Raw genomic sequence first — 13,003 nt, forward strand, 5'->3', positions numbered from 1 at the left:
AACTGGTTATTGGACATCCCCCGAGGGGTCCCAGATTGGAGAGGGTGCAGGCTGGGCTGAGGGACAGCCCCCCCACATAACCCCGTGCATGAATTTCGTGCACTCAGCCACTAGTGTGAATAATAATTGCATATGCCTGAGATTTGTCAAAATAATTAAATGACTCATTTTCTTCAGACATCCTTTTTTCTCTTGTCAATTCAACATTTTCTTCTCTTCATCAGTGCTTTTCTTCCCTTAAAAAACCCAGTCCAGAAATATAAGGTGCACTGAGATATATAGGTAGAGGGATTGACTGGTAAATGGATCGATATATGATAAAGCCAATATATAGCAAATGTTAATTGACTGAATATTAATTAATGCTAGGTGTGTGTGTAGGTGTTCAGTCCATAAATCTTTCAACCCTCCTGTAGTTTGAAAATCTTGTAAAAAAATGTTAGGGGGGCTCCAGTCTGGAAATTGTGCAGTCTGGGAAGCTTCACCGCTGATCGCGGTGCCTGCTGTTCGGGCTTGAGTACTTGTTAATAGTGAATCCTCAGCAGCTTTTCACTCGGCATGGTATTAGTGTGTGTACGTGTGTGTTGGCATTTAATATTCACCCTTTATTTTATCCGGAGAGTTTTGAGAATAGTGCCGAGTCCTTCTAGCCTAGGGTTTCTCAACTTTTGCCAGGTATCTCCTCTCATATATCCTTTGTTAAAGAGCATTGTACGTTTTCTTTTTGTGTGTAATCATGTCCACATTCTTCAGCTCGGTACAGTTTGTAATAAATGTGTGTATGATGCGTTCTCAGCATGTTTTATCACTGTGTGTAGTCTGTTCACTCAGTGCAGTTATCGATGTGGTTAGACTCACACCTGCTGTCTGCTCTTGTCCACTTGTCTCATTCTTGTTCCTCCCTTCCTGGCGGCCCTCGTTTGTGCTGTTTTTAGTATATCACTTTAATTCCTCTGTAGGCTTGTAGCTGTAGTTCTTTCACTTCTTTTTCTTAGAGATTACTCTTGGGATTACAATGTTCATCTTTAATGTATCGTGACGTACTCAACACCGACCTCCAGCAGCACATTGGGAGAGAACTGAATGGAGGTCCTGATGTTACTCTAGCACTTTAGTCATCCCTCTGCTGTGTGCTTCCTGTGGGCTATAACCTAGAGTTTTAAGATTAAGAAAGGAAAACTGTTGGACACTGAGTTTGTACGTAGCACTCCTTTGAATTACTACACTCTCATAGACGGTTCTAACTGCTGATTAAACATTGAGAAGGGAAGTACCCCAAATCCAGGTCTAACACATGTTAATTTCGCTGCTTAAGCAGAGAGACTGCATTGTCAGAAGATCTCTGCAGTGCAGAGTTAAAATGTACTGTGTCATGTTTTACGTGGCTTTGCTGAGTCGGGGCTGTAAAATGTTTAGTCTTGCTGGGATGGCTCAGCGGTTGAGTATCGACCCGTGCACCAAGAGGTCACTGGTTTGATTCCTTAATTTCTAATTGGTCCTTTTTCATATACTTGAGGGTCTCACTAAATTTCTCAGAGGTTTCTAGAAGATTCCTGAGTAACCTTATAACCATGGTTTTGAACTCCATATCCAGTAGTGTGCTTTCCTCTATTTCTTTCATTTGTGACCTGTTTCTTTGTCTCTGCATTTTTTATGCTTCCCTGTGTTGATAGAGTGGCTTTCTGTGCTAGGTGTCCTATAGGGCCCAGTTGCTCATTCTCCCTAGTCACCTGAGGTGGACGCTCTTGGTGCACCCCTTTGTGGGCTGTGTGCACAGTCTTGTTGTAGTTAAGCCTTGATTGCTGTTGGTATCACTGGGAGGAATTGACCTCCGGGCCAGTCGGCTGTGAGGACCAGCTGTGTCTGCAGTGGGAGAACTGCTGTGCTGAAGACACCCTTATGGGGCAGGACTTGCTTCAGTGGGGTTTTGGTGCTCACTGAGTCTGCCCCTGAGTGTCTCTTAAGGATGTGAAGAGTTGTAATCTGGATGGTCTCACTGCGGGATCTCAGGGAATCACCAGGGAAGAGCAAATGGTCAGCCCTGCCCCGAAAAGTCCCTGGGTCTCTGTGTCCCGCGGCCCCATGCAGGAACAATGATTGCTGCAAGCACCTCTGAGAGAAAGCCGCCCCCATGTTCCGGCCCAATGCCAGACAGTCCAGTTTCTCCCCGTGTGAGTCTGGGTCCCCAGAGTCTTGCCCGGAACTGGAGTTCAGACAGTCAGGAGCTTGTATCTCCCTCCCAATTCAAAAAGACAACAGCGTACCCAATTGCCAGCCCGTTTCTGCGTGCCTCCATACCTCCGCACTTCTGCACCTCCACACCTCCTCCCAGTCTCAGTGCGCTTTTCTCTTTCCTTCTTCCACTCAGCCAGCCTTCCCGTGGTTCTGGATGATACCGTTCTGTCTTTTATTTGTAGTTTTGATGTAATTTGCTGTGCGAGACAGCAAGTTCAGGTGTTTACCTATGCCGCCATCTTGGTTGTCTCCTGGTTTGATTCCTGATCAGGGCACTTGCCCAGTTTGCAGGCTCCATCCATTCGCAGGAGGCAGCCAATGGATGATGTTTCTCTCTCATCATGTATATCTCCCTCTCCCTCTCTCTTAAAAATGTTTTTTAAGTGTTTGACTAGAGTCAAACAAGCATTACCGAGGCTGACTGGTAATTTGTGTATGTGCTCTGCCGGTGTACAACAGAATACAGCCCTCATTGGTAACCTGATCACGAATCCTTCCCTTTCAGGTCACAGCAGTTGCACAGCAGAATCAAGGGGAGGTCCCCGAACCCCAGGATATGAAAGTAGCTGAGGTTCTTTTTGATGCCGCTGATGCGAATGCTATTGAGGAGGTAAACCTCGCCTACGAGAATGTCAAGGAAGTGGATGGACTGGATGTTTCCAAAGAAGGCACAGAGGCGTGGGAGGCCGCGATGAAGAGATACGACGAGAGGATTGACAGAGTGGAGACCCGGATCACTGCTCGCCTTCGGGATCAGCTCGGCACGGCCAAGAATGCTAACGAGATGTTTAGGATTTTCTCCAGGTTCAACGCACTGTTTGTCAGGCCTCACATCCGCGGGGCCATCCGTGAATACCAGACCCAGCTAATCCAGCGTGTGAAAGATGACATTGAGTCTCTTCACGACAAGTTCAAAGTCCAGTACCCACAGAGTCAGGCGTGTAAGATGAGCCACGTGCGCGATCTGCCGCCTGTGTCTGGGTCCATCATCTGGGCGAAGCAGATTGACAGACAGCTGACCGCCTACATGAAGCGTGTGGAGGACGTCCTGGGCAAGGGCTGGGAGAACCACGTGGAGGGGCAGAAGCTGAAGCAGGATGGTGACAGTTTCCGCATGAAGCTCAACACCCAAGAAATATTTGACGACTGGGCCCGGAAGGTGCAGCAGCGGAACCTGGGCGTCTCGGGGCGCATCTTCACCATCGAAAGCACCCGGGTTCGTGGCCGATCCGGGAACGTCCTCAAGCTTAAGGTCAACTTCCTCCCCGAGATTATCACACTTTCAAAAGAAGTTCGAAACCTCAAGTGGCTTGGTTTCCGAGTCCCTCTGGCGATTGTGAACAAGGCTCATCAAGCCAACCAGCTCTACCCGTTTGCCATCTCCCTGATTGAGAGCGTGCGCACCTACGAGCGCACCTGTGAGAAGGTGGAGGAACGGAACACCATCTCTCTGCTGGTGGCCGGCCTGAAGAAGGAGGTGCAGGCCCTGATCGCAGAGGGCATCGCCTTGGTGTGGGAGTCCTACAAACTCGACCCATACGTGCAGCGGCTGGCGGAGACTGTCTTCAACTTCCAGGAAAAGGTGTGTTCCGAGGCAGTCCTCTCGTGGCCCAGGACAGCTGGCTCACCATGTTGGTCTCCTGTGGCATGCGGGACTGATACACAGGACACGTGGGAGCTGAAAGGGAGAAAGGGCCACTGGGCTGTTTGACGGGATGAGGACTTTAGGGAGGCCCTTGAATAACTAACACCTGAGTTTAGAAATCAGTGGAGAGATGACAGGCACAGGAGTCGAAGAGCGAAACCAGAGCTTTGTTCCTGATAAAGCTGCCTGGAGAGGTGCTTGCTGTCACTCCATCCTGACCTAGACTTCCGCCCAGGCCCCCGCGCAGCTGGCCAGTGTAGGTCCTGCGCCTGCCGCTGCAAGCAGGCCAGAGTGCGTGCATCTGGTGCACGCTGGCTCCCGAGGAGAGGATGGAAGCCAGAGTGGAGCCCATCTTACTTATGCTCCCAGACTTATCAAGCAGAGGCCATCCCTCCCGTGAGCAGGAGGGAGGAGGGGCAAGCTGACAGTCTCCATACATTTCCCTTCCCTCTCACCCAGTAGGATTAGCTGTTTATGGAAAAACTTCTCTGCCTCGAGCATTTGTCAATTGAGAAGAATGTACATAAAAATTAAGGGATGGAGTGAGTAGAGTGAGTAGATGTTTTAAATATTAAATATACTTCCCTTTAGGTGGATGATCTGCTGATTATTGAAGAAAAAATAGACCTGGAAGTGCGTTCCCTGGAAACCTGTCTGTACGATCACAAGACTTTCTCAGAGATCCTGAACAGGGTCCAGAAGGCTGTGGACGACCTGAACCTGCACTCGTACTCCAACCTGCCCATCTGGGTCAACAAGCTGGACATGGAGGTGAGGCTGGGCACTGAGTGGGTCCTCACTGACATGCAGATGAGGCGGAGAGACAGAGACACACATCGATTGGTTGCCTCCCACACACGAGATCGATCCTGCAACCGAGACACATGCCCTTGATGGGCATCTAACCCGGGACCCTTCAGTCCATGGGCCAGTGCTCTATCTGCTGTACCAAACCAGCTAGGGCTTTTCTTCCCTTATTTTTATTCTTTTATTTTATTTTATTTTATTTTATTGATTGTTTGCCTCCTGCACACCCCCACACTGTGACCTCCTGGTTCTTAGGTCGATATTCAACCACTGAGCCACGCCAGCCGGGCATGCTTTCCTTCCCTTTTAAAAAGGATAAAACAGTGGTGGTGTACTCGCACAAGGGAGACCAACAGAGGGAACGGTGACAAAGCCCACTCTACTGAGTCCACTGACAGTCTCAGCCTTCCTCACGGCCGCCTCACAGCATCCCAGGCAGTCCCATGGCCAAGGCCAACTTTTCACAACGACACACAGGCGTCCTGTTCGCAGAAACTTACTTGTCTCATTCTAGGTCAGAGAAGATTTTGTTCTTTACTTGTAACAGAAAGTGGTCAACATGGAGGGTGATAGATGTTGATCAGATTATTGTGATCATTTTGCAACATACACAAATATCTAATCACTGGTGGCCCAGTGTATGGATTCGTGCACATTGAAAGGAAATTAATTAGAAGGTGTCAGGTGGGGTGGGACTGGGCAAGATGGGCTGGACATGCCCTGGAGCCAACCTCCCCAGGTCCCACCCTGGCCAGCCACACCTGGGGCAGCGCTGTGGCTCAAAGGGCGTCTCCAGAGTAAGCGGGGTCCCTCCAGCCGATGGGGTCCCTCGGCCTGGCCTGTGGGGATCAGGCTAAAACCGGCTCTCCAACATCCCCCACGGGGTCCCGGATTGCAAGAGAGAGGTTCTTGGGTTCTCACCGAGAACCACTGCAGCTCAGCAGCTCCTGTGTTGAGTGTCTGCCCCTGGTGGTCATTGCATGTAATAGCTACCAGTCAGGTGGTTGGATGGTCACTTAGCCTTTTACATATATAGATTATGCCATGCCTGAAACTAATGTAACGTTATGTGACAATAATACCTCAACAATAAGAAAAAATGGTTTAATTTTCAAACTAGTTTTCTAGTTTTATCTCTGAGGCGACCAGGAAAACACTTTTGTTTTGCAAGTTTTCTATTATATTAAACAGTATCAGGACCTTAATTGCATGTCTGAGTTTGTGTTACTCTCCTTACCACATGTATTGGCGACTCAGCACTCAGTGGGACAACACAGTGAGCTTAATGGAGATAGTTACCTGAGGCTGGGAGGAAGCGCCGGAAGCGAGACTCAGAATAGAGGGAGGAGGGTTACAATTAACTCTTTAGCCTAAAGCCTCTGTTTTCTCTTCTTTTCTTTTTTTGGAGTAAGGAAAGGTTTATTGATCAAGAAGGTGCCTCTTCTTTCCATTTAATGTGCTCGGTCAGCTCCAGTTTAGAAGACTCACTATTCTGCAACACTGCTTTCTCTGCAGATTGAAAGAATACTGGGTGTCCGCCTGCAAGCTGGCCTCAGAGCTTGGACCCAGGTGCTTCTTGGACAAGCTGAAGATAAATCAGAAGTCGACATGGACACAGACGCTCCACAAGTTAGTCACAAGCCTGGTGGAGAGCCAAAGATCAAGGTGAGTGTTTCCCAGAGCATCCCACACAAGTAAATAAACCTCTGCCCTGAAACGTACCAATGAGAAAGCCTCTCACCATGGACACCTGACAGACATCACCTCACCCGGTGACCCAGGCCAGCATCCCCCATGACGTTGTGTGGGACCGTGTGCAGTGTGATCAGAGGGTGCCTCGCCCCAGGATCTTGCCCAAATCACTCCGCTGCCCTGAGGGTCATTGGCACAATGCCTGACCAGTGCCCAGTCAGGAGAGGGAGACGGGAGACTGGCAAGAGTTGTGTGATGGGCTCTGGATGAGAGCGTGCACGTGTGACAGCCTGTGTTCCAGGTCGGGGTGCTGGGTCAGTGTTAACTTCTTTGCTGTGGTCATCGTGCCATGGCTGGCTTCACGTCAGAGCAGGCTGGTGAAGGGTGCTTGGGAACTTCCTGCTTTCTTGGTGACTCTCCTGAAAGTCTAAACTTAGTTTCATTTTTAACAAATGAAAAATATATGTACACAGAAAAAAATAACCCTCTGCTTTCCAAGCACACGTGCAAGAAATCATTTCAGGGACTGAACGTAATCCCAAGTGGACGTTCAGGCTATGACACTGACCCGTCCCTGTCTTTACATGAATCTGGGTAGGAACTACATGGCTGAGTCGGTAATAGCTCAGTGGTCACACCCTGGACATAGTCTGTCTCCAAGCGCCTGTTCGCATTCCTGTGCGACATGGTCAGTGGGTCCTAGCAAGCTTTCTGGAAAATTCTGTTAATTCAAACTGTGCTAATAGGCCCTGTCTCCTGATGTGGGAGGTGGTCGGAGAGATGCGCACCTCACAGGAATTTCCTAAGCGCCGTGTTGTTTTATGTAGTTTGTGTAATTATTAGTAAGAAAGGTGTCACGAATCAGAAGCCTAAAAGAACCTAAAGTAAAACTCTGACCTGGGAGAAACATTTGGCTTTTTTTTTCCTTCCCAGACTTTACCTTCTCAGTTTTTTTTCTCTTAATGCTTGAAAAATGTTTTCACTTTTGAATATTACGGGTATTTATCCCCAGAGCATATTTTTTAAAATACTGAGATTCGGGAAAGCAAATGAGTGTGTCCAAGTGATAGAGTCAGGTGGAGATGGGTGGGAGTTCCTGACCAGCTCCCAGCACCGGCAGGTGGCACAGGCAGACCTGCCTCAGTGAGCAGGAGCCCAACCACGAATGCCAGCTCATGTCCCTGCTGCAGCCGGCTGGACTCAGGTGCACGGCCCAGCAGGTGGTGCCTCATTGAGCACCCAGGCATGGGGGACCTTCGGGAGGTTCAGCCTGCCCTCCAACTTGCATCCCTGGGGAGGGCTCAGACCGCAAGCATGGCACTGCAGAAGGTCTTGGTTCAGACGGAGCAGTTTAGTAACTTAGAGAAAGGGTGATGCATCAAAACCATTCTGTTGAAGCAGATCTCGGAGTAAGACATGAAATCTTTCCTTTTCAGAATGTCATTCACGAGCTCAGAATAACCAATCAGGTCATCTACTTGAACCCGCCCATCGAAGAGTGCAGGTACAAGCTGTATCAGGAGATGTTTGCCTGGAAGATGATCGTGCTGTCCCTCCCCAGGATTCAGAGTCAGAGGTACCAGGTGAGCCTCCTGGCCAGGCCGCCCCTTTCTGCGACCGCCTCTCCCCGGTCTCCTTTAATACAGCTCTTGGCATCTTTTCAGCTCCCAGCTTCAGGCCCCGTTCTCTAAGGGGAGAAGCTGTGTGCCTGACTTTTCTCGCAGTAGTTACTTTTCCCAGTCGTTGCGTTTGCAGCTCAGGTCTCAGTGGCTCTTAGAAAGTCCCTCCATGAACTTGGGAATTTTGCTTCCTGCTTCTTTCCCCCACCCCCACGTTTTATTATGGGAGTTTGCAAACATCCGCACAAGTCGGGGGAATTTACATCACCTTGCTTTATTTATCAACACGTGGCCAATTTTGTTTCATTTGCATTCCCCTGCACACACCCCACCAGATTATTTTAAGACAATTCCCATGTATAATGCAATCTTTTAGAGCAGCAGTTCTCAACCTGTGGGTCACGACCCCTTTGGGGGGTCAAACGACCCTTTCTCAGGGGTTGCCTAAGACCATCGGAAAACACATATATAATTACATATTGTTTTTGTGATTAATCACTATGCTTTAATTATGTTCAATTTGTAACAATGAAATTGGGGGTCACCACAACATGAGGAACTGTATTAAAGGGTCGCGGCATTAGGAAGGTTGAGAATCACTGTTCTAGAGTAAAAGGGAAACTCTACCGACCACTTGGTCCCGCCTGGGCCTCTAGGCACCTTACTTCTGAACAGGACTGGTGCTGTCAGTTAACAGCTCCCACAACCTCTGCTTTGACAGGCTGTCAGGAGCGTAGTAGTCCTCTCAGGAAGTGTATCTCCTTCCTTAACTTTGAACACAAACTCAGTTTTTCAGAGTTTTTTCTGCAGTAGCAGCTGCCCGTGGGCTCACAGTCTCGGCAGTGTGGGCCCAGACGTGGCGACGTGCACCTGGGGGGAACGAGCTGAGTGTGGTGCCTGCCCCTCGGGTCCGTGCCTGTGTTTCCCCTGCCTCCCGCCAGCACACTGTGTTTGCAGTTCTCCTGTTTGTCTCCTCTGGAACGCACTAACGCCAGCCCGTCTTGAGCACTGATCCCCGAACCCTGTGGCCCAGCAGTTCCTCCCTCTCTTCTCAGTCTTCCTGTCAGTGAATAAACTTGACCTCGTCCCCCTCCAGCCACCTAATTTCCCTGCTCCTCTTGGCAAACATGGAAGAGCTGCCTTCATGGCTGCTCCTGGGCCACTGCCCCTCAGGCGTGGTTGATCTCTTCCTTTTATTGGCTTGGCAAATTAAATATAAGTAGGCTTCTGGTCACTTGTGACTGGTAAGTAGATGTTGCCCCTTAAATGCCATTTTTATCGTGGGCTGGTCTTTCAGTTCATTTTTACTGAGCGGTGCCCCTGAGATGAGCAGTGTTGCACACTGCGTTCATCTCCGGCTCTGCTTGGTCAGGTGGGCGTACATTACGAACTGACGGAAGAGGAGAAGTTCTATCGGAATGCTTTGACACGGATGCCGGATGGCCCCATGGCCCTGGAAGAGTCCTACTCCGCAGTCATGGGCATCGTAACTGAAGTCGAGCAGTACGTCAAGGTAAGAAGCTCCCAATTTCCATCTTAGACACTTAGGAGCTTGAGATATAATGAATATGAAGCTAAAAGGTCTTGACTAAATGTAATATGATTCAGCCGAAACCAGTTTGGCTCAGCGGATAGAGCGTCGGCCTGCGGACTGAAAGGTCCCAGGTTCGATTCCGGTCAAGGGCATGTACCTGGGTTGCAGGCACATCCCCAGTGGGAGATGTGCAGGAGGCAGCTGATCGATGTTTCTCTCTCATCAATGTTTCTAACTCTCTATCTCTCCCTTCCTCTCTGTAAAAAATCAATAAAATATATATTTAAAAAAATAAAAAAATAAATGTAATATGATTCAGTAGATATTTGCTATTTTAATGCAAAGAAAAATATTGGACAAATCTTATGAGGTATTATCATTTTGGAGGATTGTAAATTTTATTAATTTTTTAAAATATAGTTTTATTGATTTCAGAGAGGAATGGTGAGGGAGGGAGAGAGAGACAGAAACATCAATTATGAGAGAGAATCATTGATTGGCTTCCCACACTGGGCATGTGCCCTGACCAGGAATCTAACTGTGACCTCCTGGTTCATAGGTCAACACTCAACCACTGAGCCAAGCTGGCTGGGCAGATTTTATTCTTTTAAGAAAGTTCTGAGAATTTGAAGTGGGAATTTTTTTAATGGTAATGAACATGAACCTTTTTAACAGAACATGAAGATATGTATCAACATTCTACAGAATGAAAGGCCAAACTGTAGTCTATGTTCTTGTCTGCAGGTCTGGCTCCAGTACCAGTGCTTGTGGGATATGCAGGCCGAAAACATCTATAACAGACTCGGGGAAGACCTCAACAAGTGGCAAGCTCTCTTGGTTCAGATAAGGAAGGCCAGAGGGACCTTTGACAACGCGGAAACCAAGAAAGAGTTTGGGCCCGTGGTCATAGATTACGGCAAGGTGAGCCCTGCTGGCTTGTTGAAAGGTGCCTGTCGCTCTAAAGGCGGCCTGTGGGTCTGGCTGAAATGGAGTGGGACTGCAGCATGCCTCTGAGGCGACGCTCTGTCTTGTGCTCGCTCGCTGCAGGTGCAGTCCAAGGTGAACTTGAAGTACGACTCCTGGCATAAGGAGGTTCTGAGCAAGTTTGGGCAGATGCTTGGCTCCAACATGACAGAATTCCACTCGCAGATCTCCAAGGTGAGGGGACGGGACTGTCGGCGCAGGGGTCTGCGGGTTGATCTCGGCTCCAGCTGAGCGCTGTGCTCTCTCGCAGTCTCGCCAAGAGCTGGAGCAGCACTCGGTGGACACCGCCAGCACCTCGGACGCGGTCACCTTCATCACCTACGTGCAGTCTTTGAAACGGAAGATCAAGCAGTTTGAGAAGCAAGTTGAGGTGAGTTCTAGGAGTAGTTAAAATTCTCACCGAGGGCTCTGACTCACCACCAGCCCTTGAGGCGTGGCCACCGGTCACCTGTGTTGTCACCACCTGCTGTGCTTGTTAATGTGCACGTGTGGCATCCAGGCATCTGCATTTTAGAGAACTCTGCGGGGGTTTCCTCTGCACACGGAGGTCTTAGAACCACTGGCTGTTGATCTTCAAGTCATCAAACTTGAATTTCTTTTTTATAATTTGGGAGGGGGTGGGGTGGAGCAGCATGCAGAGGCCCTCTCCAGGGCCTTCAGGATGCATTTAGGTACGTAGCGGGACTGCCAGGGAGGCTCTCGGGGCACTGCCTCTGATCACAGCACCCAGGTGATCATGCACCCAGGTGACCGCACACTCGGGGCGGGAGGCTTCTGGAGAAGGGCAAACATATTGATGTTTTATATTCTGTTGCCGCTGTGACTTCTCTACCATAGACCCTGATGGTAGTTTATTGTTATTTATTATTGTCATGGAAGCAAAAATTTAATTTACTTCTTACCTCTCAAAGCTCTACCGCAATGGTCAGCGCTTGCTGGAAAAGCAGAGGTTCCAGTTCCCGCCCTCCTGGCTTTATATTGACAACATCGAGGGCGAGTGGGGGGCCTTCAATGACATCATGCGGCGGAAGGACTCTGCCATTCAGCAGCAGGTGGCAAACCTGCAGATGAAGATCGTCCAGGAGGACCGGGCCGTGGAAAGCCGCACCACCGACCTGCTGACCGATTGGGAGAAGACCAAGCCCGTCACGGTGAGCCTGGCCCTGAGAACCCGTAAGCCAGCAGCATGATCTGGTGTCCGTCTTTCAGACTAAAAGGCCTGGCCCTGGCTGTGCTTTCTGATGATGAAGACTTTCTTTTGTCATTAAGAAAGCAAAACTTAACAGATAGGATGGTTGGAAACTTGAGTGCCAACTTCCATCTCTTGACCCAGAACCCCTCCCTCATGACAGTCCCTTCCGTCAGGAGATGGTTTTAAAGATTTTCTGTTCTTACATTATCCTCTGAAACAAACTAAAAAATTGGAATTTAATTTCTCGTGGACACAGGCCGAGCCTCATGCTGCTGCAGGCTCTCTGTCTCTGTCATCAACGTCGCAGTTAGTAACTGTCTGTACCCAAGAGGCCCTGCCATCTCCGGTCCTCTTGGTTCATCCAGTATTTGTCGAGTTCCCCCTGTGTTCCAGGCGTCCTGTGGGCATCAGGATACAGCAGTAAACAGAAAGACAGGAGCCTCCCTCTCGGAGCCATGCTCCCGGGGGAGAGACGGATGATAAATCCGGGCAAGGAAGCATGTACTTAGTCTTGGTGCCATGTGCTGTGGGAAGGTGGGCCCATGGGAGAGGGTGTGGGTGGTGTGCTGCTGTCAGGGGAGGTGCCATCTGTGGAGGAACTGGCAAGTCCTACAGGCGCCTGAGGGGCAAGGGGTCCAGGCCGAGGGGAGTGCATGTGAGGCTTGGTGAGGATCACGACGGAGTTGAAGTCTCACTCGTTTGGGAATGTAACGTGTGTAAGCACAGACAAAAGGGTGTTAGCGTGCCCTGTTAGCCTGGTCTCGTAGTGTGAGGATACAGGTTTTCCACAGCAGGCCTGCCTGGTGGCCGGGGCAGCCTCCCACCATCCATCAGGCAGGGCTCTCCTGCCCTCAGCCCTGCCCCAGCAGATGGGCCCAGACGTCCTTGCTTGTGTTTGGTTCAGGAGCCCTAGTTCTGAGGACTCTGCAGAATGCTGGTTCTGGTGAGGGAGTGAGCACCTGTCACCAACACCTGAATGGCTCTCCCCGTCATCTTGCTGGTGATGTGTCATAGTCAGGACTGTAATGGATGTTTTAGTCATTTCCAAGGTCATTAACGTGGAAGGAAGTGTGTGGAGGGTGCGAATGCTGAGCGGCGGCTGTCCCAGGGAGAGTGATGCATGGTTTCTCGGGCTTCTCTCAGGAGCCGGTGGGACAGCTGCCTGTCGGAGAGGGTGTGGCCGCAGGCCCCTCAGATCCAGTGTCCCCAGGTCAATCTTCTCTCCCGTCCCCCAGGGCACATCGTGAGCTGATGGCTGAACTGAGAGGCGTCCCACCTTCCTTCCTTACATTTTT

At 49.8% G+C, this 13,003-nt stretch overlaps 1 protein-coding gene across 1 annotated transcript in view; it reads left to right on the forward strand.

The window, feature by feature from the left end:
- The window catches only part of DYNC1H1 (dynein, cytoplasmic 1, heavy chain 1), a gene marked incomplete at its 5' end in the record, with an annotated part of 56,683 nt that overhangs the window by 5,352 nt on the left and 38,328 nt on the right, over positions 1-13,003 (forward strand). Inside the window, 9 exons of the mRNA XM_015565837.1 lie at positions 2,741-3,817; positions 4,472-4,651; positions 6,203-6,352; positions 7,816-7,962; positions 9,371-9,511; positions 10,277-10,453; positions 10,580-10,690; positions 10,767-10,886; positions 11,428-11,667. Of these exons, the coding sequence (XP_015421323.1) occupies positions 2,741-3,817; positions 4,472-4,651; positions 6,203-6,352; positions 7,816-7,962; positions 9,371-9,511; positions 10,277-10,453; positions 10,580-10,690; positions 10,767-10,886; positions 11,428-11,667 (2,343 nt within the window). The remainder of the gene's footprint in view (positions 1-2,740; positions 3,818-4,471; positions 4,652-6,202; positions 6,353-7,815; positions 7,963-9,370; positions 9,512-10,276; positions 10,454-10,579; positions 10,691-10,766; positions 10,887-11,427; positions 11,668-13,003) is intronic.

The sequence above is a fragment of the Myotis davidii genome, unplaced genomic scaffold (assembly GCF_000327345.1).
Source record: "Myotis davidii unplaced genomic scaffold, ASM32734v1 scaffold60, whole genome shotgun sequence".
NCBI classification, from domain to species: Eukaryota; Metazoa; Chordata; class Mammalia; order Chiroptera; family Vespertilionidae; genus Myotis; species Myotis davidii.